The sequence below is a fragment of the Sorex fumeus genome, unplaced genomic scaffold (assembly GCF_029834395.1).
Source record: "Sorex fumeus unplaced genomic scaffold, SorFum_2.1 ptg000061l, whole genome shotgun sequence".
Lineage (NCBI taxonomy): Eukaryota > Metazoa > Chordata > Mammalia > Eulipotyphla > Soricidae > Sorex > Sorex fumeus.
Window position 1 is genome coordinate 54,420,065 of NW_026606118.1, and position 26,176 is coordinate 54,446,240.

Sequence of the window (26,176 nt, forward strand, 5' to 3'; positions counted from 1 at the left end):
ATTGAAGCCCTGATGCCTGTTACCCATTACGTCTCTCCTACCCTTGATTTTTTTCCTTCTCTGTCCTTCTCTCTAACCACTAGGGTTTCCTCTTCTATCTAACACTCATTTTAGAGAAAGTCACCACTTTCTATGTGGAAAGCTATTACTGTCCACCTAGCAATACCTTTCATCGTGCTGCCTTCCCTACCTTTGATCTCCTTTGTCTGGAATCTCCAACCTACCCCTATCATCGGTGCACTCCCTATCCCTAGACTAGCATCTTAACAGTTAATTATTGTTAAATTCTGAACATGTGTCCCCATTGTCTCTCTCTCTGTCTGTGTCTCTGTCTCTCTCTCCCTCTCCCTTTTTCTCTCATTTATTTATTTCTTTATATTCCAATTGAACCCCTATCCATTGTGCATTTATAATTCAGTCTCCCTGTGCTTTTGGCAAGAGTTTGAAATCATCAAGTTCACAAAACATCTTCTAGTTCAATTCAACCTAGTTCATATATCTTCATAAGAATTTGATAGCTTCTGTACTTCACTGAGTGAAATATGCCCCTTCTTCACCCTAGTTGCACTCAAAGTCCTCATCTGTGTGGTCATGACCCTGCCTTGCAATCTTGTAGCTCACCATAAAGCTACTCTGACTTCCCTTTCCAACTAAATGAGCTCTACACTGGCCTTGAAACAGCTCTCTAAGCGGGCTCATAAGAATTTAATCCATCTTAGTTCTGGCCAATGTCCACAGCAAATGGATATCACTAATAATTCAAAAAGTCTTTATCAACACACGCACACACACACACACACACACACACACACACACACACACACACAGAGCTAAAGATTACTGAACAGAAGACAATATATTGAGAATCAATTATAAGGTGCCATATATCCAGGCTTCTAATTGTTCAATGAAATCTCTTGTTCACACAGTGAAACTTGAGAAAGAGCCGGCATTAACCCAATGTCCTTTTTCTTTACAGTTTTTCTTGATTTTGCCAGTAAGGCCCTCCCGTTGATCGTCGATTTGCTCGAGCGGGCCCAGTAACGTCTCCATTGGAGACTTTGTTGTTACTGTGTCTGGCATATCAAATACTCTCGGTAGCTTGCCGGGCTCTCCGAGAGGGGCGGAGGAATCGAACTCGGGTCGGCCATGTTGGCCGCTTGTAAAGGTGAACGCTCTACCCGCTGTGCTATCGCTCCAGCCCTAAGGTAAAGGCCCTCCCGTTGATCATCGGTTTGCTCGAGCGGGCCCAGTAACGTCTCCATTGGAGACTTTGTTGTTACTGTGTCTGGCATATCAAATACTCTCGGTAGCTTGCTGGGGTCTCTGAGAGGGGCAGAGGAATCGAACTCGGGTCGGCCATGTTGGCCGCTTGTAAGGCAAATGCCCTACCACTGTGCTATTTTGCCAGTAGATGGGATTTTTAAAAATCTCTATAAGAGACTCATCCAGGTACCCGCCCAGTGGCAGGGCCCCTTCCAGGGTCTGCGCGTCTAACTAGATTTCCTGAGAACAGTGGTTTTCATACTTGGTCTGTGGGGGATGGCAATTGAGGCACACTGCGCGAGCCCAAAGCTGAACTGTTCCACCACCCTCTGCTCACTCATCCAGGTACCCACCCGGTGGCAGAGCCCCTTCCCGGAGTTATTCTCCTGCTACATGTCCCGTAGGAACCAAAAGTTCCCTCTTATATGGAACTTTCACAAGGATAGCTTAATCACCAGAAACACATTAGCCAATAATTCATTAAGCCCATCTCAATTTATTCTACATCTTAAGCAGAATAGTAACAGTGAGCATGAAGGTCTAAACCACACAGGTCACAATGGTAAAGCAACGCAGAAACCTATCAAGCTTACTTATTGAAGAGGCTAGCCCAGAAGACACCAACAGTAATGAAGTGCTAGACAACCTCTCTGACAAAGAATTTAGAAAGGAGTTACTGAGGATGCTTAGGGAGCTAAAAGAAACAATGGAAAGCAATGCTAATAAAAGACAAGAGGATTTGAAGGTAGAAATGAGAAAAATGCAAATAAAATTACAAACGAAAATGTCAGACCTGAAAAACCTGGTAGGCGAATTGAAAAACTCAGTGGAAGGCCTCAGCAGCAGAGTAACAGCTGCTGAGGACAGAGTCAGTGAGCTCAAAGATGAAGTCCAGAGACTCTCCAGAAAAGAGCAGAAAATGGAAAAGAGACTCACAATTCGGGAACAGATGGCAAGAGAAGATCATGATGAAGCCAAGAGGGGTAACATAATAATTATTGGAGTCCCAGAAGGGCAGGAAGAAAACCCTGATGAAGAAGAAACTGCCAAAGACATCATTGCTATGACATTTCCAGAGCTGAAGAAAACATGTGACCACATTCAGGAGACCCAAAGCTAGAGGAAATCCGAATAAAAATATCCCAAGACATATCCTGATCAAAATGACCAAAACCTTAGATAGAGACAAAATTCTGAAAACAGCAAGATCAAAGAAAGAAATTTCCTATAAAGTAGCATCCTTAAGATTCACAGCTGATTTGTCTGATGAAACCCTCACAGCCTAGAAACAGTGGTGGGATATAGTGAAAAAAACTCAATGAAATAAATGCCTCACCAAAAATACTTTACCCAGCAAGACTCTCATTCATAACAGAAGGAACAACACAGTTTCACAGACAAACAACAGCTCAGGAATTTCAGAGACTCAAAACCATGGTTACAAGAACAACTAAATGGGCTAGTTGCTCTTAGACAAGATAGGCCCCTCAAATACACCAAATTTCAACAGAAAAATAGAACAAAACTCCATAACAATAATCTCTCTCAACGTCAACGGGCTAAAAGCACCAATTAAAAGACACAGAGTGGCAGGATGGATTAGAAAATTGAACCCAACATTCTGCTGGCTCCAAGAAACACATCTCAATAGTCAAAGCAAACACAGGCTCAGATCAAAGGTGGGAAAACATTCCTACAGGCAAATAACTCCCATAAAAAAGCTTGGGTAGCCATCCTAGTGTCAGACCACATTGATTTCAGAGTGAAGAAGTTCACAAGAGACAGTGAAGGCCATTTCTTATTGAGCAAGGGATCTGTACAACAGGAAGAACTTACAATACTAAATGTATATGCACCTAATGAGGGACCAACAAAGTATTTACAACAGCTACTCATTGACTTGGAGAAAGACATCAATGGCAACACAATACTAGTGGGAGACTTCAACACCGCCTTATCACCTCTTGATAGATCAACCAGACTCAAGCTTAGCAAGGACATACTTCATCTGAAAAAAAAAATGGAAGAAAAGGACTTAGTAGATATATACAGGACACTTTAGCCCTAAAAAAGATGAATACACATTCTTCTCAAGTGTGCATGGAACATTCTCCAAGGTAGACCACATGCTGAGGCACAAAACATACCTCCATAAAATTAAGAAGATAGAGATTGTATCAACAATCTTCTCAGATCACAATGCACTGAAATTAGAAGTAAATCACACACAAAAACAGAAAAATAAATCAAACACCTGGAAATTAAATAGTTCACTATTGGACAACGAGTGGCGTAGAAAGGAAATCAAAAGATTCCTGGAAACAAGCAAAAATGAGGACACGAGTTACCAAAACTTATGGGACACAGCAAAAGCTGTGTTAAGAGGAAAGTTTATAGCTCTACAAGCAGTCCTCAGGAAGGAGAAACGAGCCCACATAAGTAACTTAACCTCACAGCTTGAAAAATGACCAACAAAAAGAGCCCAGTCTGAACAGGAGGAAGGAAATAATAAAACTCAGAGCAGAGATTAACAAGATGGAAACACAAAAAGCAATCCTAAAGATCAATGAAACCAAGAGCTGGTTCTTCGAGAAAATAAAAAAGATTGATAAGCCTCTAGCAAAACTCACAAATAAGGGAGAGAGAAAACCCTAATAAACCGAATCAGAAATGAAAAGGGGCTCATTACAACAGAAACTACAGAAATTCAAAGGATCCCCAGGGAGTACTTTGAGAAGTTTTATGCCATGGAACACGAAAACCTCGAGGAAATGGATAAATTCCTAAATTCCTATAGCTTCCTAAGGCTGAAACAAGAAGAACTGGAATACCTGAACAGACCTATCACCATCAAGGAAATTGAAATGGTAATAAAAAGTCTCCCCAGGCACAAAAGTCCTGGCCCAGATGGATTCACTAGTGAATTCTTCCAAATCTTTAAAGAGGATTTACTGCCAAACCTCTTTAAGCTTTTCCGCAAAATTGAAATATCAAAAACACTTCCAAATAGTTTCTATGAAGCAAATATCACCCTGATACCAAAAGCAGACAGAGATACCACAAAGAGAATTAAAGGCCGATATCCCTGATGAACAGAGACGCAAAGATTCTCAACAAACTATTAGCAAATACAATCCAACAACTCATCAAAAAGTTCATACACCATGACCAAGTGGGATTCATCCCGGGGATGCAAGGGTGGTTTAACATTCGGAAATCAATCAACATAACCCATCATATCAACAAAAGAAAAGATAAAAACCATATGATCATATCAATAGATGCAGAGAAAGCATTTGACAAGCTCTAGCAGCCATTTATGATGAAAACCCTTGCCAAAATGGGTATAGAGGGAACTTTCTTCAATATAGTTAAAGCCATCTACCACAAGCCTACAGCAAGCATTATCCTGAATGGGGAAGAACGGAGAGCCTTCCCACTAAGATCAGGAATGAAACAAGGATGCCCACTCTCTCCACTGCTGTCCAATATAGTACTAGAAGTACTTGCAATAGTGGTTAGGCATGAAAAAGATACTAAGGGCATCCAGGTAGGAAAGAAAGAAATCAAGCTCTCACTATTCGTAAATGATATGATAGAGAACCTAAAACTTCTACCAAGAAACTCCTAGAAACAATAGACTTGTATAGTAAAGTTGCAGGCTATAAAATCAATACCCAAAAGCCTATTGCTTTCCTATACACAAAAAGTGAGAGGGAAGAAAGTGACATGAAAAAAAATCCCGTTCGCAATTATGCCCCAGAAAACCAAGTACCTAGGAATCAGCTTAACTAAGGAACTAAAGGACCTGTACAAAGAAAACTACAAAACACTACTTCAGGAAATAAAATAGAACACAAGAAAATGGAAAGGTATCCCCTACTCATGGATCAGGAGAATTAACATTGTCAAAATGGCAATACTGTCCAAAGCATTGTACAAATTCAATGTGATCCCTATAACGATACCCATGACATTCTTCAAAGAAATGGAGCAAACACTCCTGAAATTCTTATGGAACAATGAGCCCCCACAAATAGCTAAAGCAATTTTTGGAATAAGAAAATTGGAGGAATCAACCTTCCTAACTTCAAACTCTACTACAAAACAGTAATAATTAAAACAACATAGTACTGGAACAAAGGCAGAGCTGCAGACCAATGAACAGGGTTGAGTATACTGACATCTCCCCCCAAACATGATCCTCTAATCTTTGACAATGAAGCAAGAAATGTGAAGTGGAGCAAGGAAAGCCTCTTTAACAAATTATGCTGGCAAAATTGGATGGCTACATGCAAAAAAAATGGGCTCAGATCTCTGCCTAACACCATGTACAAAAGTAAGATCAAAATGGATTAAAGACCTCAACATAAGACTGGAATCCATAAGGTACATCGAAGACAAAGTTGGCAAAACCATCCATGACATTGAAGCTAATGGTATCTTCAAAAATGTCACACCACTGGTCAAGCAAGTGAAAACAGAGATAAACAAATGGGACTATCTTAAACTAAGAAGCTTCTGCATCTCAAAAGAAACGGTGACCAAAATACAAAGACAGTCTACAGAATGGGAAAGGATATTCACCCAATACACATCCGACAAGGGGTTGATATCAAGGATATACAAAATATTGGTTGAATTCCACAAGAAGAAAACATACAACCCCTTCAAAAAATGGGGTGACAAAATGAACAGAAACTTTCACAAAGAAGAAATCTGAATGGGAAAAAGGCACATGAGAAAATGGTCAACATCATTAATCATCAGGAAGATGCAGATCAAAACAACAATGAGATACCATCTCACACTACAGAGACTGGCCCACATCCAAAAGAAGAAAAGCAACCTGTGTTGGCACAGATGTGGCGAGAAATATCACTCCTGGGAATATATCCCAGAGAGGCAAAAAAGCATAGTCTAAGTGACATCTGCACTTGTTTTTTCATTGCAGCACTGTTTACAATAGCCAGAATCTGGAAAAATCCTGAGTGCCCGAGAACAGATGACTGGTTAAAGAAACTTTGGTACATCTACACAATGGAGTACTATGTAGCTGTTAGAAAAGATGAAGTCATGAAATTTACATACAAGTGGTACTACATGGAAAGTATCATGCTAAGCAAAATGAGTCAGAAAGAGAGGGATAGACATAGAAATATTTGCATTCATCTGGGGAACATAAAGTATCAGAATAGGAGACTAACACCCAAGAATAGCCAAGATAAGTACCAGGAGGTTCACTTCATGGCTTGGAGGCCAGCCGCACATGCTAGGGGAAAAGGCAGCTCAGATAGAGAAGGGAGCACCAAATAAAGGGTATCGGGAGGATCCTCCCAGGATGGGAGTGCTGAAAGTGGACTATAGACCGAACATGATTGCCACTCAATGCCTCTTTTGCAAACCAAAACACCCCAAAGGAGAGAGAGAGAACAAAAGGGAATGCCCTCCCACAGAGGCAGGGTGGCATGGGGGGGAGGGGGGAAGGGATACTGGAATCAGTGGTGGTGGAAAATGGGCATTGGTGGAGGGATGGGTACTCAATCATTGTATATTTGAAACCCAAGCACAAAAATTTGTAAGTCTACAACTCTACCTCATGGTGTTTCACTAATAAAATTTTTTTTAAAAAGCTCTATAAGAACCCATTCTTGTCATAGCACCATCTTCTCTTTGGCAATAAGACAAAATCTTAACTTGTCCTTTACTTTGCCTGATAACATTATCTCAATATAATCGCCATGTATTCACTTACATTTCTACAATGTCTCTAGTATTGCTCACTCATTGTCTAATTTGGTCCCTCATTGCCAGTGACTAATATAATTCAACAGAAAAATATGTTGCCAAATTGATTTCAAACCTCCTAAAATTCTTTTGAGATGTCAATTTCTTTCCATCACCCTCCTCCTCCAGCATGTGTTTCTTTCCAATTCCAGCCATCATATCACCACTAAAATTCATTCCTTAGTGCATATGTGTTTGGGTTTGTTCCTCCAATTCACTTTTAGAAGAAAAGTCACATTTAATTTATATTCCTCTATCACTCTCCTACTATTTGACTATGGGTAATTACTTCATCTCCAAATGGGAACAGTGGTAAAATTTAAATAATATGATATTCTGTCTCTTGGAGAGCCTGGTAAGCTACCGAGAGTATTTTGTCCGCACGGCAAAGCCTGGCAAGCTACCCGTGATGTATTCAATATGCCAAACACAGTAACAACAAAGTCTCACAATGGAGACGTTACTGGACCCACTCGAGCAAATTGATAAACAACGGGAGAACAGTGTTTTGCTTTGCTTTTGATATTCTCAGGGGTTAGAGATGGTTCAATGGACAGGACATTTATTTTGCATGTAGCTGACTTGGGTTCGATCACCAGCACCCCACAAGCACTGCTAGGAGGGATCCCTAGGTGCAGAGCCAGGAGTAAACTCTGACCACTACCAGATATGGCTAAACACCAAAAGGGGAAAAAAAAGACATTTTCAACAAAAATAGGTGTAGACCACCAGCAGATTTTTAGCGTAGTGTATAAAACTCTGAGGGTAGCCAGGGGATGGCCCTGACGGCTCTTCCCCTGGCTGCCCAGACTCTGGGAGACGAGGGCCAAGCCGTTGGATTGATCAGATGCTGTTTATTCCATTCTCATCCCCGTTCACTCCTGTCTCTCTCTCTCTCCTCTCCCAACCCCCAATCTGGATCCCCTTTCTCCTTCTGGCTTAGACTCTGGATCTGATCTCAATTCTGAGCCCACTCTTACAGTCTAGTTAAATCCCCAAAACCTAGGGGTTGGGGCTTACACATAGTTGTGGTCACAATCAATAGGGGTAAAGTTCTTTCCCTCAGGGGATGCTTCTTCTAGGACAGATTCTCTTTCAGCAGGAAAACTCACCCAAGGGCAGAATCCCATGGGTGTGTTTCTCCTCTCCTTGTTCCACAAACATAAGCATTCATATTAATCATTTTGTATGGACACAGTAAGAGATGCATTAAACTTATAGAATTGCTTTCCTGGGGTCATCTCGATCTCAGACTACAGTGCTCAAGCAAGATTAGTTTTTTCTATATCTAGCAGGGTCCTAGTTTCATCGTTACTTTTGGATCATGATAGCATTTGTCCATGATCAAACTCTTAACTTATACTTAAGAATCGTGGCACTTTGGCCAGGCCCATCTCAATGCTAGGGTAGCACATAGCTTACTGCTTGCCCTGGTTCCATCCAGTCCCTCATTGGGACCCTGCTTTTGGGGGTGCTAGGATGTGAGGGCAACTGAGGCTTAAGCTGAGAAAGCAGGTGCCCAGGAATGAATAATATTCGAAGCCAATTAAATCCCAAGGTACAAAAGCATAATATTAATTATTTTCTTGTGTCTATACAAAAGGACATTGCTTTAAAGTAAACTATTCAAAAGACATAAGGAGAGGAGAAAGGCAATATTAACTTACAATATAAATTCAGTGTCCTAGAAAGATCTGACCTTACAAATTAACAGAAACTGATTAGGGGAATAAGCTGATTAACTGGGGAAGAGAGCATAGAGAAGTGGTTACAGATAAACAAAAGAACAGGAGTGACTTGGGAGCACTTTGATGGGTCTGATCTGATAAACCTAAGCTCCTTGTGGCAAGGGAGAAAGGACAAAGCAATGTTATCCTACAGCATAGATAATTCCAAACTAGTCAAATAGTGCTAATTTAAAAAAAAAAAAAAAGAGGGGTCAGTAGGGAAGAGGTGGAAAGAAGGACCTGTGAAGAGATTTTCTTTGCAGAAAGCCACTCTGGAGCTCTACTGCTACCTCAAAAAGGGAAGCTTAGGAGGGCTCCTTCGGAGAGCCCGGCAAGCTACCGAGAGTATTCGATATGCCAGACACAGTAACAACAAAGTCTCCAATGGAGATGTTACTGGGCCCGCTCGAGCAAATCGACGATCAACGGGAGGGCCTTTACCTTTACCTTACCTAGGAGGGCTCCAGCTCTCTTACTAAAATCTTACAATGGTTAAAGGGAGTTTCCACAGGACCACTTAGAAATCTGAATATGTGGCTTGTAGCAATCAATATATTATTCTCTGTTACTTAACCTAGGTCTATGAATGTGTTACCAGATTGTACACACGTGGTTGTTAGTGACAGAAAAAGAAATCTAAATTAGTTTAGGGATAAGGGAGGCATTGATTAGGACATGCTAAAGTATTTAACACAGCCACAGGAGGATTTGAATGAGACCCTTGGAAGGACAGCGAGCCACTGGACCTCAGAGTGAGAATCTGAGAATTCCAGGATTTCCTTTCTTCTGTTTTCTTTGTTTCTTGAGGAATTTGACTTTCTAATAAAAACCATGGCCAGCAATGATCTTGGTCTTCTAGACTATAGGAGCCTGGCATTCATGTCCCAAATACAGTTTGGAAAAGCCTCACAAAAGTTCTGACTGCCTGACCACCCTAAAGAACGGGTAGTCAAAGCCACTCTCAGATGACTTGAGGGTGGAGGTGGAGAAGGGTTTCCTAAAGAAATCAATACTCAGAAAACAGGTACTGAGCAAACACCCTATTTATTTCCACCACTGCAATTTTTTAACTGTGTTAGTTTCTTAGGCACACATTGCCCAGTACATCTTTGGGACGAAGAGATAGAGCACTCAGGTATGGTGCTTTGCCTTGTGCAGGACTGACCTGGGTTCAATTCTTGAACCCTGCCAAGAGCGATCCCTGCCCATAGAGCCGGAAGTAAACTGAACACTGCCAGAAGTGCCCCTACACCCCCCTCAAAAAGAAAAATAAACAAAAAAAGGGGTATCGTCTGAGTTTGAAATGGATAAACATGGAAAAGGATATGTAAAGTGTATTCACAAGTTACTCTTATCGCCAATGTAACAGTTATTTTGTTTTTATTTTTTAATTAAACCGTGATTTCCACATTTATTGATAGTTGACCTGTAGGCATATAATATTTCAACACCAATCCACCACCATTGCCAACTTCCCTCCACCAGTGTTCCGATATTTCCTTCCAATCCCAACAACCTCCCCATCCCTGCCTGTCAGCTCGACAGGCACATTACAGAGTTTTAGTGGTTGCAGCTTAGATCTCATATTGTCAATTTTGTTGGGTCTGTGTTTTGGGTATATGGCCATACCACTCACCCATATCACCAGTATAACTGAAGCCCTGATGCCTTTCATTTTGTCATGAAAGATAAAAAGTAGGGGAAATGTTCCTAAAAGATAAATCAGGCAGGAGAGATAGCTTAGGAACTGGAGAGGAAGATATGGCAAAAAAGAAATGAAGATGACTTTTTTGGAGAACCCCACTCAAGGATTAGCTGCTGGATATTTGTGAAGTCTCAGCAGGTGCAAACTGGGTGACAGTGGGATGAGGACAATCCCTGAGTTTGATCAAGGATGTCGTAGCTGATGCTTAGCATAGAACCTCTGCAGAATGAGGACGTGTGCAGTTCTCTTCCAGGGTCACCCTCATTCCTATGGATTCCCCTCAAGTTCCACTAGCCCACAATTCACCATCGCCATTACCCAGAGATCCAAGGCACCTTCGTTTTCTTCAACCTCCCTTAACAATAAAACACTTTGTCCTTGTTCATGTCCTCAGGAATACCTGTTTTTAGGGGTCTGTTAGAGCAAAAGAATGCTATCCATTCAATTAATCATTCACACAGAATCACTGCATTCTCTCTGTGTAATTGACCATGTTGTAGACACTTGGAGATCCCACTCTATATAGCTCTTACATAGTGCCTGCCTTCAGGTGTGAGAGACAGAAGTTATTAAAATGAACATATAACATCATGATGATACATACGTGAAGTAAAACACTAAGCCAATCTTATCATAAGAAGCCTGTTATATGTAACAGTGTGACTGCTCATTCTCGCCAGGGCAGCCTTCAAGGTAGGCATTCCAGCAGAGACCCTAATGCTGTGGAGGAGTAAGCAGTGCAAGACTGGGACAAGTGACAGTCAATGAAAATTCAAATGCAAAATCCTTGCAATGAGATTGCGATTGTCAGGTGATGTCAGCCCTAAGTACCATGGAAGAAGTGTATATGGCTCTTGTCTGTGTAAACAACTACTCCATCTGTCTTCTACCTAATAAAAGTAATGCCAACTAAAGCACTGTGATGACTGTGTGTGTGTCTAGGACTTTTGGTGTGTTTATGTCAAAAAAAATTTTGAATGAGCAGGAGGAAAAACAGGAAGGCACTGGTTGGGTCAATACAGTTTACATAATGAAGAATCTTTATGTCATGTTAATGTTTTCACCCCTGATTCCACTCCCCAGGTCCTGGTAACTTCAGTTATATTGTCAGAAAACAAGGAAGTGGGATTCCTAATTGTGCCCATAATAACAGAAATGAAAGTAAATTGATTCAGTGAAACAACTGTATCTACCCACCAAATGACAAGTGCCCAATCCATGTAAAGCACATACAGTCGGATATAACTTTTCTCATAAACTGGTATGACTCCCATGGAAGAAAATGACTCTGTATAGTCAAATACCAGATATATTTGCCTGTTAACCAAGAAACTATAGTGTTCCAGAACCTGGCCAAAGAATACAGTGGCGGGGCCAGAGCAATAGTCTAGTGGGCAGGGTGAAGCACTTGCTTTGCACACAGCTAACCAGGGTTTGATCCCCAGCATCCCATATGGTCCCCTGAGCCGTTTCAGAAGTGACTCCTGAATGCAGAGCTGGAGTAACCCCTTAGTATCACAGGGTGTGGCCCCCAAGCCAAAACAAATAAACTACAAATGCAAAATAAGAAAAAAATATGCACTATGTCAGTAGTTGCTGTGTAATTCAATAGCAAAATGGGAGAAGACAGCTAAAAGTTCTGATCAACAAATAAGAATAAGAATGGGTAAATCCCAGTAGGGAAGTACATATAGAAAACTGTACTAAAAATGTTACCTATCAATGAATGGATAGGGAAGTAATATGCATTTACATATTTTAAATTAGAGGATAATAAACAATAAACATGACGTGACATTAACCTGTATAGAGGGAGGCACAGTGGAGGGTGAGTGGGAGACAGGGGGGAGATATAGTGGGAGATATAGAAGCGAGATATCTTTTATAAGTTTGAGGTTTTGATTTTTTTAACTTTGTAATATTGGTTACAATGATAAAAAAAATCAATTTAACAAGAAAGGCAATCTTGAAGAATAATCAAAAGAAAAATCAAACACATGGACCTAACTTATTATTCAATTGATAGAAAAGTTAAACTATTCTAAAAGACTATAAAACATAATAGTCTGAGGCCAGGGAGATGGTTTGCAAGTTTGGAGTACGTGCTTGCTCGAAGAACTCCAGGTTAATGTCTGGAACTGCATCATCCTCTAAGTACCACCAAAATCAACCCTGAGCACTGAACCCAGAGGAGCCCCAGAATACTGCTAGCTGGCGCCACCCCAAACTGATTACTTATCCCTAAAATAACCCAGAGTCATTTGTGCCTCCTGTATGGTATATACTATATGAATAAAAAACAGGTAGAAAATTTGATTGTTCCTGATAGCATTAATATTGAGAATCTGAGGCTACTGTGTGTGGTATGGGATAAAGCAAATGAACAATTATGTTGTTGGTAAGAACTGAGATAATGGGTTTCAAAGAAAGGAGGTGCATATGTAAGATCGATGACTTTAAGCAACAATGCTGTAGTCGTGAATTTGAACTGGAGTTATCAGCTTGAACTCATGTTTGCCAGATTTAAATATATCATATTTCCTAACACTTCCCTACTGAAAGGCTTTTAAAAAATCCAAGGAACACCTTGTAGTGTACAGATTTTGATTTATTATCTATAAGAATACTAAATGGAACTAGGATTCCTTGAAGAAATGAACGATTCCTTGTCAGGGACAGGAAGTGAAAAGATGAGCTTGGAACATCTTCTCAGGCCAAAAGATAACGGAGCCTGCAAAGACAATTGGGATTGTGTCAAAAAGACTTAGGAACCAACCTAATTAGACTCTAGTCAAAGGAAGTATCAACAAGATAAGGTAACAGTGGATTTAAGCCCATCACACATGTTTACTTGGAGAATTCATAATGATACTTAAAAGAACAAAGCCAGTCATCTTTGAAGAAGAAAGGGAAACAAGTCTCTTTTATATTAAAATGTATTTATTTATGTTTGGCTTAGGGGACATGACTGGCAGTCCTTTGGGATTACTCCAGCCTTGAGCTCAGAGGTCACTCTGGTGATATGATATGCAGTGGCAGGGATCAAACCTGACCTCCTGCCTGCACAGAATGTGTTCAGCCTCCTGAACGATCCTTCTGCCTCCTTTTACCCCCACCCCCACAAACCCTTTTAACCCCCACACACACCTTTTAAAACATTGCTCATACAGTTAAAGAATCAAATGTTTAATTTGCTTCCCTTCCAAAAATGTAGCTTAAGGTAAGTTGAAAGTATAGGAAAATTAGTTACCCCTACTAGAAGTGTTTCATGAACAAATGAAGAGGGATCATTACGCAACTTTTAATGTAACAATGTGCATAGGCATTAATTGTGAAAGATTGTGATTTGCACAAAAAATCCAGGCATTATATTCACTGTGCTGGAAGTATACAAACCATCTCTGAAGTGTTTTTGCCAAACCTGAATCCTTATCAAGCCTCTGGATTTAACAAGATCACAGAACAATCGGGCTGGAATGACAGCACAGTGGGTAGGGTGTTTGCCTTGCACGCAGCCAACATGGCCTACCCGAGTTCGATTCTTCCACCCCTCATCGATAGCCCTGCGGCAAGCTACCGAGAGTATCTCGCCCGCATGGCAAAGCCTGGCAAGCTACCCGTGGCATATTCAATATGCCAAATACAGTAACAACAAAGTCTCACAATGGAGACGTTACTGGGCCCGCTTGAGCAAATCGATGAACAATGGGAGGACAGTGACAGAAGAATCAATTAAATGATATTATGTAGAGGTCATCAAAAAAATCCAGAACAGGAAAAATTTTTTAATACCATGGTTACACCATCAATACAAACTATAAGGGAAAAAAGAAAAGAAATGAAAAGACGTGTCAACAGATTAAGAGACACCAGTAGGGTGAAGGATCCCTGTGTAAATAAATTGTCCTGCCAAGGAAGAAAAGAAGGAAGGGCTATGAACAGTAATAAGAGGACAATGAGGGGACTAGGAGAAAAGAGAACATTTGTAGTACAGTTGGAGTACTGCGAACACTGGCAGGATATTTGATGATAGCAAGAAAATCTGTGTTGCTTGGGAGGGATATCATAATAGGTACTGTGACTGCAAAAGCAGAAGCCCTTACTTTTTAGAGCAATCTAATGGAAGTTGTGTGTATGGGCTGATATGATGCCTGAGATCTACTGCAAAATCATCTGGAGTGAGTGCAGAAGTGAGTGAGACCTGGAGCAGTAGCTCTCTGTCTTAATGAGAGTTGCATGAGAATTACTTGGAGGGCTGGTTAAAATCCAAATACCATCATGACCTCAAGGGTCTTCCAAGGGGGCTAATTCCAAGAGGACAATTACTGGCTCCAAGTTACTTTGACATATGGCTGCTGGATGCATGAAGGCTCATTCTTATACTCTCCGCCTCTGAATATGTTTTCTGTGATAAGCATTAAAGAGCACATGTAAGTGATCCAGGAGGACACATAGAAAGAGCAAAGCCTTTCACAACCTGTAGTTGTAATGGAGACATCTGTGCTCATTAGCAAAATAGACCTGCTGCCTCCTCTGGGGCTGGAAGACATGCATCCTCTCCCACTCACTGGAGCTGAGTGCATTCACTAAGGTGTCAGACCTAGAGAAATGCCTGGCCTACAAGAAGCCGGGAAGTGACCTCCTTTAAGGCATCTTGTCACATCTCATGCCTTAATGTTGTCAGTCCCTGGAAGAGCAGAAGCCAGGACGAAGCTCTGTGCTCCTGTCAGCTGGGAAGGCCTGCAGAGGGCCTCAGGTGGAAGGTACTGGAGGTCAAAAGGTATCACTGAACTCATACCTTCTGTATCTCTATAACTCCCATCCACAGTGCCACCTCTGTTGTTCTGATCCCTCTACTTATGTTTTATTTTACTTGTTAAAATTTGGAGTTTTTTTATTCAAGGGGTGAGCCAGACCTGGTCTTCTTCCTCCATAAGAATATTTGCACCACAAAAACCAGCCAGTGTTACATATTGAGCTGAATTTTCAGAGACCTGAGACTCGAATTCCTACCAATATGTCACCACTGTGAAAACAAGGGGCACTATAGAGCCAGCTTTGAACAATGACAGACACTTGTCTTGAATGACAACTGAGATAGCAAGCAGTGGGAAGAGGTATTGGACTCTCTGGTGGTGATGAAGATGCAGTAACTATGTGTGTCAGTACCATAAATACTAGTGCTATTGTATCCATGTGACCTAAACTATAATTTAAAAGTTTTGTTTTAAAGTCTAAAAATGGTAGCGTTAAGTATGTCTGAGCTACAAGACGAAAGAACCGGATAACTAGTTTACGTAGATATGTAAAGAGAACTAAACAGAAAAGGGGGAGAGGAGTCTTGTTTTAAAGAATTAAAAAATATGATGAAAAGCTTCGTTATATCTTAAAATTTTTAAATCTTAAAAATATTATAAGAAACACTTGGTTTAGGGGCCAAGTATGTGACTAACATAGGTGAGGCCTTAAGTTTTATGATAATGATAATAGTAATATTATAAATGTCTCCATAGTAATAATTTAAACATTATTATTTAAACATCTATAATTGTGATAAAATATAAATAGTGTAGGATTTATCATCTTTGCCATTTTAAAGTATAAAATTTAGTAGCATTGGTTAACTTCAAGTTGATTTTAGAAAATGACCTAAAATAAAATTTGTGGGGGAGAGGAATCATCTTTTGTTTTTGTTTTACCTCTTAAATTCCTGTCACTAATATTCAGAATCATTTTCATCTTTGTGGGTCCTAGACATTTTAGTTAGATTTGTATAGCAACCCCTTTGTCTTTCTAAAAACCTTCGCCTCCCATGCCATGGGTGACCAGATAAGCAGGAGGAGTCTCCCAATCGTATAGGCTGGCTACCCCCAGTTCAAATGGAACCTCCAGTGTGCCTCGCCCTCTGTTCCCCGGTACCCTGCTTTGTTCTTTTTTCTAGACAGTTCTAGTTGGCTCCCCACATTGGAGTGTCCCTGCACCTGTCTGCCTGACTTTCAGGAGCAAGCAGAGGCCCATGTTCTCTGTCTCTGTCCCTGTCTCTGTCCTAATCACCTTCTCTGAAATTTAAGTCCTTTGGATGATAGATTTTGCTTGTTCATTGTTTTACTCTTAAAAGCATCTGGTACAAGGTTTTGCACATAGTCATCATTCGGTGGAATTCTGCGTGGATTTGACTTTATAGTCCCTACAGTGCTCTCCCCTCCCCCCTTTCTCCCTCTCTCCCTTTCTTTTCTTTCTCTTCATTCCCTGTCCTCTCCCCTACTTCTCTTACTTCCCACTCTCCCCTCCCCCTTTCTCTTTTGTTCTCTGTTTCTTTCCTCTCACTCATTCTCCCCCTCTTTTTCCTTTCTCTGTCTCTGTCTCTCTGTCTCTGTCTCTCTCTCTCTCTCTCTCTCTCCCCACCCTCAATCATATAGTTTCATCTGTCTAAATATTTGTATTTGTGGAGTGATTTCAGTTAGCATAGGAAAGGGCTTGTTGAAGCTGAATCCTAAACTCCAGTACAGTCCAATGAGGACCTACCACAGAACTTCTATCTTTAATCTGAAGTGTCACCTTTCTCATGAGCATATAAAATTGAAACACTCTATTCAATCATGTGTTTGAAGGTGACTGTGGCAAAGTCTGATGCTCTGACACCCACTGAAGTTGCAACTGCATTTCTACCTGAGATTGATTTTTCCAGCATGGGTCTGAGCTCTGCCGGGACCTTTATAACTAATGATCAGATCAAAGACAATTCTAGTAGTTTTCCTTTGCCTACTACCATTGTGAAAGAAGGCTATTCCTGTTTAGTTGATTTATTCATTAAACAATTTTTACCTACCGATGCCAGACACTCAGCTAAAGACTCAAGAATTATCCACAGTCCTGCCCTTCAGGGATTCACAATCAGGAAGAGATGAGAAAGCAATCGATATGTTCAAAGTCTCAGGCAAAATTGAGCCCTGAGGCTCAGACAATGACCCACTTCAGTGCATTTGCCCATCAGACTGCCATCTGTCCCCTCATGCTGCATGCTAAGCTTATGCCATCACTCCTTGTCGTGGCCGCTTTGGGCTCGAATGACCTTGGAGGCAGTCTGAAATCAAGCTTGGAAGGCTGCTTAGAAAAGTTACCAGTCGGCACTTTGTGCTTCAAATAGAATTTCACAAACCTCTAATTGTCTTTTCTAAGCAGGATGCCTGAATGACTGCTGTCCAGCTCCTAGTGACTCCAAGTACAGATTTCCATTCAGTCCATGCAGGACACCTTAGGGTGCCCGGAACATGGGTGGCTGCTCCTAGTGGCACAGGATCATAATTAGCACCAGCCAAGCAATGTGCGAAACGTCTCAACCTCCTGCTCCTCTCCGAGGCAGAAAATAGTCTCATCTTAACCTCAAGGGGCTCATCCGCAGAATTATCCCCCTTCCCCCAGCCCTCCTAAACAGAGCCTCTGGTGTCAGATTTTCCCCCCTGCTTTTTGCAAACATAAGCAGTCCGCTGAAACAACAGCTATGACTCAGTTCCTAGCGAACGAACGCTGCTGCCCGAATTGATTTAGTCTGAGTTCAGATTTAGCACATAATCATGTTCAATTTGCTCCGCTGCACTGCCTAGAGATAAAAGGCTTGGGGGGTTGGGGGGAGAATAGCTTCAGCTTGTGTCAGTCTTGGTGGTGATGTCATTGCCGTGAGAGAGCTGCCGGCCGTTCCGTACTCCGCTGTGCAGCCTCAGACGCGGCGGGCTGTGAGCAGCCGGAGCAGCTCAGGTGCTGAGCTCCTGCGAGCCCCAGGGCCAGGCAGTAGCCCCTGCTGTTCTGTTCACAGCAAACCCCCACCTAGAGGCTCCTTCCGTCCAGCGCAACTCAAGGGGCCTAACTCTTTGTTGAAAATTCAGGAGGGGGAATGCCAGCCCCTAGCATGGACTGTGATGTTTCCACTCTTGTTGCCTGCGTGGTGGACATCGAGGTCTTTACCAATCAGGAGGTTAAGGTATGCACCCACAGTCTTCTTTCTCCTCGTTGCTGTTTCTGAAGCTGTTTGTTTCTGCCTGGGGGGGGGGGGGGGGGGCGGGGGGGCTGCAGGAAACCCGACTTTGGTCCATAGTTTCTGGGCTTCTGGCTCTACACTAGAAATGCATGTGAGGAGTAATGCTATCTTAATTTGAATAAGTTAGACGACCCATGGACCTCTGCCCCTTATGTTACTTGTGAATGTGAGAAGGTCTGTCATTGTCTGGTATTTTTTTTGTTTGTTTGATTTGCCTTTTCTAGTAGGTGAACCTAGTTCGGTCCTTTCACTGTAGAAATGTTTTTGTGGTCTCCTATCTATGGCAATGAGACTTGGCCAGTCCTTAATGAGAACAGGGGCTTTGTATTAGTAATGAAATGAAGAAAGCACAGATAATAAATACTTTATTTAGGAACCCTCCCCCCCCCCCCGCCCCAATAATGGGGCAATAACTCTGACCTGTCACATATTCTGATGCGATGTGGTCTTCAAAGTGAACAAAAGCTGTTCTACAGATAGCAATTTCAATTTCTGCCTCCGTGGAAATCGAAGTTGAAGAGCATCTGCCTAAATTTTCTTTGTCGGGCAAAGGAAGCAAGTAATTTTTCCTGAGCAGTTTTTCCATAAAGAAAGTTCAGGCAGAAATAATTTCACCTCTTAAGTCAGTGTTCCACAGTAGGCATTTGATCCTCCCTGGCTGATGCCTGCATCCATTGTCTAATTATTCTGGGTAATTGCCCCCCCCCCCCCCACCATGGTCTTCATCCTCTTTTGTTCTTTCTTTTGGTTTTATATCATGGAACGATTCTATACTTATAAAATGGGAGTTTCGATTTCTTCTCTCATGTTTAATATAAGAACTAGAGGTTTTAATAAAGATTCTTCATATTTACACAGTTCTCTGTCACACACACACACACACACACACACACACAAACATACACAGAAGACAGTTGCCCCTGGTATGAGAGAAAGAGGAATTAATTACATTTTATATAATCAGAGCCCACCCTTATTGTAGTCTTTAAAAAGACCCTGAATTCTTTCTAGTTGCGTTGCTACTGCTCCCCAGGTAAAGATTTCTGTATTTGCCAACATAGCACATGGCTCTGTCATTCAAGATGTAGTTCTGAACACTCTCTTGAAGTCAGGAATCTGGTTTATTGTTGCTGCATATTTTAGATGTGTAGCCCTGAGTTTACCAATTCTCATGCCAATGTTAGGGAAGTGTCTACCACCTGTCATGTTGATGTACAGAAAATTAGAATTGCTAGGCACTGCTTGTGGTTTGTTCTTGAATGGAAACGTGTGTGCAGAAACGAACTGTCCTGACACTTGTGCCTGCCATAAGCATTCCAAAAACTTCCAATTTAAAACCAATTTAGAGTCCACTTTGAGTCATCTTTCAGCAACTATGGGAGCAAAATTAAATATACATAGAGTAAAGCTCTATAGATCCTTCTGTCCTCAATGATTCTTTGTTGTTTATCTGCTTTCTTTAAGAATATCTATGACAATAAAAATTTGAGGGGGTCCAAGACTTGATAGAAAGAAATTTTCATGATAGAACTGCAACATGCCAGATATTGTGTTTATTCATGGAATTTAAAACATGCTTATATGTTGCATTATTTATGATTTATAAAATAATCTACTTGTCCAATGGCCAGTATCTGAGTGAGAATGATGAATGGAATTAGGAAAAACAAAGTTTTTACTCCATCTGGTTGTACTTGAATGGTTTGGATGATGTCCTGAAGAAAGTTGCACTTGAACTTGAAGATGGGTCCATTTTGATACAGAAAGAGTGAGAACATGGGAGACAGGATTCCATTTTGTAGTCCAGTGAGTTAATGCATTTGACTGCAGTAGGATCTTTGAGAGAGATTGGAGGGGAAACAGAGGAAGAAAGTAGATCAAGGCCTGATTATGAAAGAGCTGATGCTGTGCAGTAGAAATTTATGAACTTTGGGGGAAGATTCCCATTAGAAAGATGTGTTGTCTTTCCTTACTACTAACTAGTCTCAACAATGAATTTGTTCCTCTGCAACAAATCACTTAAAATGTTTTAGTTTTTATCTAATTTATAATAAGGGTATAATACTAGTTCTTAACTCCCTGGCTTAATGGGAAATTAAATGAAATTATTCATTCAAGATAATTAACATAGTGCTGAACACATTAGTATTCAGTAAATGTTAGCTATTGCCCTCATTGTCATTGTCATTGTGATCTTTTCATACCATCTCTGAGGGTGATAGGTAACTTTTGCCAGTTAATTGAAATATCCTAACTCCAGCAGAGATTATAATGATGACCCAACATACAGAGTGTGTCCAGCAGAGAGAGAAAGAGAGACAGAGAGAGAGAGAGAGAGAGAGAGAGAGAGAGAGAGAGAGAGAGAGTATAGCAACTTAGAAAACATGGCCCTTCCTCTTAATTATTCGATAGAAAATACTATTGCTGTCATAAATTTTGTGCTTAATAAAATGAAGAAACATGAAAAATTAAAGCAGCCTTTTTCTCAACAAATTTCTTTGTTGAGAAAAATCTGTATGCTTCTTGCTCAAAAGCGAGCATTACTTATTGTCATGATGAGAAAGGTCAAAGTCAAATTCTGTCACCGAACACAGTCTCCCCAAAGGTAAAGTTCATTCACTGCCAATAACAGACTCATAGTGGCCAGGAGTTTCTTTCTTTTCAGTCTTTGATACTTATTATCAGAAAGAAGGAAGGCATCTAGTGAAGGTTTACCTTACCTAGTTGTATCCAGCTTCTTGATGTCAGGATTTTTGCATTTCATACCTTTCCTTCCTATTTGTAGAACCCTTGGGAAATCAGCTTCATCAGTGTGAAACAACCAGACAACATTCATCAACAATGCATGGTTTATTTGAAGAGGTGGAGGCAAATGCAAATCCTGTGTCTTATGATGTCTTAGCCTCATCCTTCACAGTGGATCTTAGCTGATAACACTGTAGGGAGTCTTCAGAATCCAATTTCTTAAATTTTGTCAAAGCTACTACTAAGTAGTAACAAAGAGAGGAATAAATCAAACAAATAACATTCTGCTCTATTTGTTTTCTCCAAAATTTCATTGGTGGTGTTGTGAACTCGGCTATTACAGAGCAGTATTCAGAGAGTTAAAATTTGAATCTTTAATAAAAAGTGATACGATGAGCTGTAGAATTGGGTGGGGAGGATTGTGAATGTGAAGCCCAGTGTTTGTGGGTCATTTCTAGTAGTGGTGGAGTATCATGGATTCTGGTAATAGAACTCAGAGCCTCACACATGCAAGACATGTGCTCAACCACTGAATTATAGCTGCAGTCCCATACTTTGTATTTTTGAGGATTCACCTTATAAAATAATTCATTTTAGAAATTATGGTTAACTTAATTTCTCTAATTCTCTCTTTTTGTTTTAGATCTCTTGACTCTTGCAGAAGAGAGAATTATAAACAGAAATTTGTTCCTCAAATATTTGTTCATGGCTTTGGAATCTTAGGGTTGCTGTAAGACTTATTTATCCTTCTAGAAGATCAGAGATTTTTCCTCTTGACTCATCCTATTTTTCTCTTCTCTGTTTTTGTGAAGATCTGAGTGGCCTTGGGAAAGTCTCTTAACTATTCTGGACATGTGGTATCTTGCTGTGGTATCTTGCTGTGGTATCTTGATTATTTTGTGTATATTTTCCTATTCACACAACAGTATGATATGACTAATAATCTTTGTTATGTGTGAATTTCACTCACACAAAAGACAAAAGAAAGCAGTATATTATGGTTACTTAATACAAAGGATTCTCTGTTGTTCAAGTCACAAATTTCAAATTAGTTGTTTTGTTTGAAAGAGTCACAGGAGAAGGGTCGAACAAAGTTTGTGATGTGTTTTTTACTTTGCTCTGAGGAGAGACAGCATAGGTGAATATGTGGGTATTGGGCTGATTTCAGAAACAAAGCGGGGCCCTTCTCTTGAGAGCTGGACAAACTGCTTGCCTATTTCATGAATGCTTTTTGCAAATGAAAACTAGAGAGAGGAACTTGCTGTGATTGTGACTTTATGTCTCTGCAGATATCTAAACTTCTTTCTGAACTTCACAAACCCTTGTGCTTACTTAATTACTGAAAGAGTTTGAGTGGCGCATAATTTAATTCTCAAAATCTGAAACTTTTTAGAGATTATTTATGGCAACTTCTAGGAAACAAAATGTTAACAGAAATGCTCATTATTAAGCAACTGTTATGTGAAGTAATATTTGTTACATTTCTCCTTCAGTTTAGTTCATGAAAACCAAGGGGAGTGGGAATGGGGTGACATGTTAGTAATAGCTTCTTACCGTCTAGCAAAACAAAAAATTGTTTTTGTCTGATAACAAAATGAGCTAGAATCAAGACCCTTTTGAAAATAAATGAATTGATGCAAAACTAAATATTAATTTGGATATTAATCCTGAAAGTGCTTTAAGAAACGTATCCTTATGTATGCAGTATTAAGTATTTTCTTTTCTCTGAAGAAGTAGTTAACTACTTCCACAGAGTGGGAAGTGATCATATGTAAGTGGTAGTTGCTCCCTGAGACACAGATTTTCGAGACACCTGAGAAAAACCAGCTACATTATTCCGCTAATAGCATTCCTAAACATGAAAGTTAACTACAGAATGCTTATTTGAAGTACTCTCTTTAAAGGGTTTTGTTGGAACTTTAAACTAACCTGAGCGTCAGTTTTGTTTTTTTAAAAAATCTAAAAACCCATTGTTCTCCTAAATACCCCTAGGATCCCAGGTTTTAATGTAAAATTCAGAGAGTTCCATGTGCATTCCACCTGTTAGAGTATGATTACCAACCACTTATAAAGGGCTTGCCAAGCTTACAATTAACAAGTAGAAAGAAAATGATACCTAGAACATTATTATCACTTTATAGGTTTAGGCAACAAGCTTAGTGGACATTGCAATTTGTGGTACATAGGCCAGCTTTCCAAGGGAGATCATAAACTTTCCAACCCACGCATGGCCCAGAATTTACACTTTATGTAAAGTAGACTGTATCCCTCCGCTGCTTTAGATCTAAACTGAATCAAACCAAGGCCTTTAAAACATTGAAGGATCAATCAGTCTTTTTCTTTTAAAAATTTTTTTTGCTGTGTTGGGGATCAAATCCAAAGTCTCACACACAGAGCCATAAGCTCTACCACTTAGTCACAGCCCAAGCCCTAAGAGATCATTTAACTGATTTTTTTGAAGTAGATAAAAACCTACACCCTCTCAATCTAGAAGGAAAAATTTATCTTAAAAGTATTTGAGTGCCAGAGGGATAATACAGTGGGAAAAGTGCTGGCCTTGCATGCATCAACCTGGATTTTAATCCCTGGCACCCTGGATGATGGTGTGTATGTAGGAGGGGGTACCAAGGCCACACTCGTAGCATCGTGGATACCAAGGAAGTTAGCCAAGGCCTTGAATGTGCAAGGCATGTGCTCTGCACTGAGGCCACCTTCCAGGGGCTCTTCACCTATATTTCATCAAAGAAGGAAGTGCTACATTTTTATTAATTGGTAATTAAAATCATTTTTCTTTTATCAATAAATATAATTTTGTGGCAATTCTAGGCATAGCGGTGTTTTGGCTTTTATTTTAAAATGTGATTTAAAATTTGATTATTCCATACAGTTGCAGGGGAGAGGAAATGTGCTGGGAAATGCAGCAGTTCAATAAGAATGAACTCAGGGGCTGGATCAAGAGTACAGCGGGTAGAGTGTTTGCCTAGCACACACTAGCCAACCCCAGTTCGATCCCTGGCATCCTATATGGTCCTCCAAGCACCGCCAGGAGTAATTCCTGAGTACAGAGCCAGGAGTAACCCCTGTGCATTGCCAGGTGTGAACCAAAAAGCCAAAACAAAAACAATAGACTCATACCACAACCATTGATTATGGGATCCTGTTCCTCTCTCTTTCCTACCTAACCAGACACTTTCATAACTGGGTGAAGGGGAGTATTTTAGTAATTGTAGGGCAGTGGTAGTAAAATAATAACTCTGTTTTACTGAAATAATGATTTGGGACAGTGCTTGAAATATAAAGAAGTTGGCTTTCTTATAGGAGAACATCAAAATAAGCAAGGCCACACAATTCATAATAGGTGACTGAAAGTGGAATTTGTGTTCATGATATAAGACAAGATCTGTTGGTGTATTATTATAGCCTATATCAGTAGAACTTCGAATAGGACTGATCTCATCTTCTGTGACTTCATTGCACCGTTAGGTATTGACTAATAAATCACCTTAGGCCACCTTTCCTAGAATTGGATACATAAGCCATGAGCAAACTTAATAATAGCAACAATATATTGAGCACTTACTGTTTGTCAAGCATTATACAAAGTGCTTTTATTCATTCATTCATTCATCAAATATGTATTGAGGCCATTTCATGTTCAAGGCCTCACACCAGTCTCTGGAGATACAGAGATTAATAGTCTGAGATGCAAATAGATGCAAAAGTCTATGCTCTGCCATTAGGCACTGCTAGGCTTTCTTCCATGCAGTTTTGCTCGTCAAAAAAGAGATGCAGTGTTGACCTCTAAAAAGACTTCCTTGGGGCTGGAGCAATAGCACAGCAGGTAGGGCGTTTGCCTTGCACGCAGCCGACCTAGATTAGATTCCCAGCATCCCATATGGTCCCCCGAGCACCGCCAGGAGTAATTCCTGAGTGGATGGAACGGGAGTAACTCCTGTGCATCGCAGGGTGTGACCCAAAAAGCAAAAATAAATAAATAAATAAAGACTTCCTTTGCTGACCTGGGTCCTGAGAGAAGGAAGCTAACTCAAACTCCCAGTTTGGAATTCTCTACTTAGTTTCTTGGCCACTATGTGACTTTAATGTATGTAGCCTTACCCCTCTCTGTGCCTGTTTGTTCAAATATATATATATATAATATATATGATTTATATATATATATATATATGATAGTGCCTACCTCATAAGTTCATTGTAAGGATTCAATTAAATTAAACAACAAATCAGCGTACAACACAATGGCTAACAGATGGAACATGCCTTTATTATCTTTATTATCTCCCTTCCTCTTCATCATCTTACTGCCCCTCATCATGGTGGACTTCCCTGACAGTTTTAACTTAGAACAGGCAGCCGTGACCTCCTCACGCAGTGACAGTCTGATGTCACAGAATGAGAATGGAAAGGGATTGGCTTTCCAGACAAGAAGCAGGGACTTTGCAGCCCTTTGGGAGATGAGGAGGGATAAAGGCCCAAGGAATTTATTGATGCTGAATGAGTTTATGGAAGGAGAGGCCGCCTGAATGAAGTCCCAGTCCATCGAACTTCAGAGACTAGTTGCTTGTATACTCAACTGTGGTGCTCACCATAGGCTATCTGTTTTACTTGCCATGCTTGTGCATATGCTCGCTTGGCATCCCATTTTAAAAAAGAGTGTGACCAAGAACAAAAGCAACCAGTCCTGGCGCAGATGTGGCGAGAAAGGGACACTCCTTCACTGCTGGTCGGAATGCCGACTGGTTCAGCCCTTTTGGAAAACAGTATGGACGATTCTCCAAAAATTAGAAATTGAGCTCCCATTTGACCCAGCAATACCACTCCTGGGATTATATCCCAGAGAGGCAAAAAATTATAGTCGAAGTAACATCTGCAGTTGTTTGTTCATTGCAGCAC

General features: G+C 40.6%; 1 protein-coding gene across 2 annotated transcripts in view; it reads left to right on the forward strand.

Moving 5' to 3' along the window:
- The window catches only part of RCAN2 (regulator of calcineurin 2), a 310,286-nt gene that overhangs the window by 184,013 nt on the left and 100,097 nt on the right, over positions 1-26,176 (forward strand). Inside the window, exon 1 of one of the 2 annotated variants that reach the window (XM_056126139.1) lies at positions 18,115-18,463. The exons of the other annotated variant lie outside the window; for it this stretch is intronic. Within the exon in view, the coding sequence (XP_055982114.1) occupies positions 18,377-18,463 (87 nt within the window). The 5' untranslated portion in view covers positions 18,115-18,376. Of the gene's footprint in view, positions 1-18,114; positions 18,464-26,176 lie in introns of those variants that run through there. 2 annotated transcript variants of the gene reach the window in all.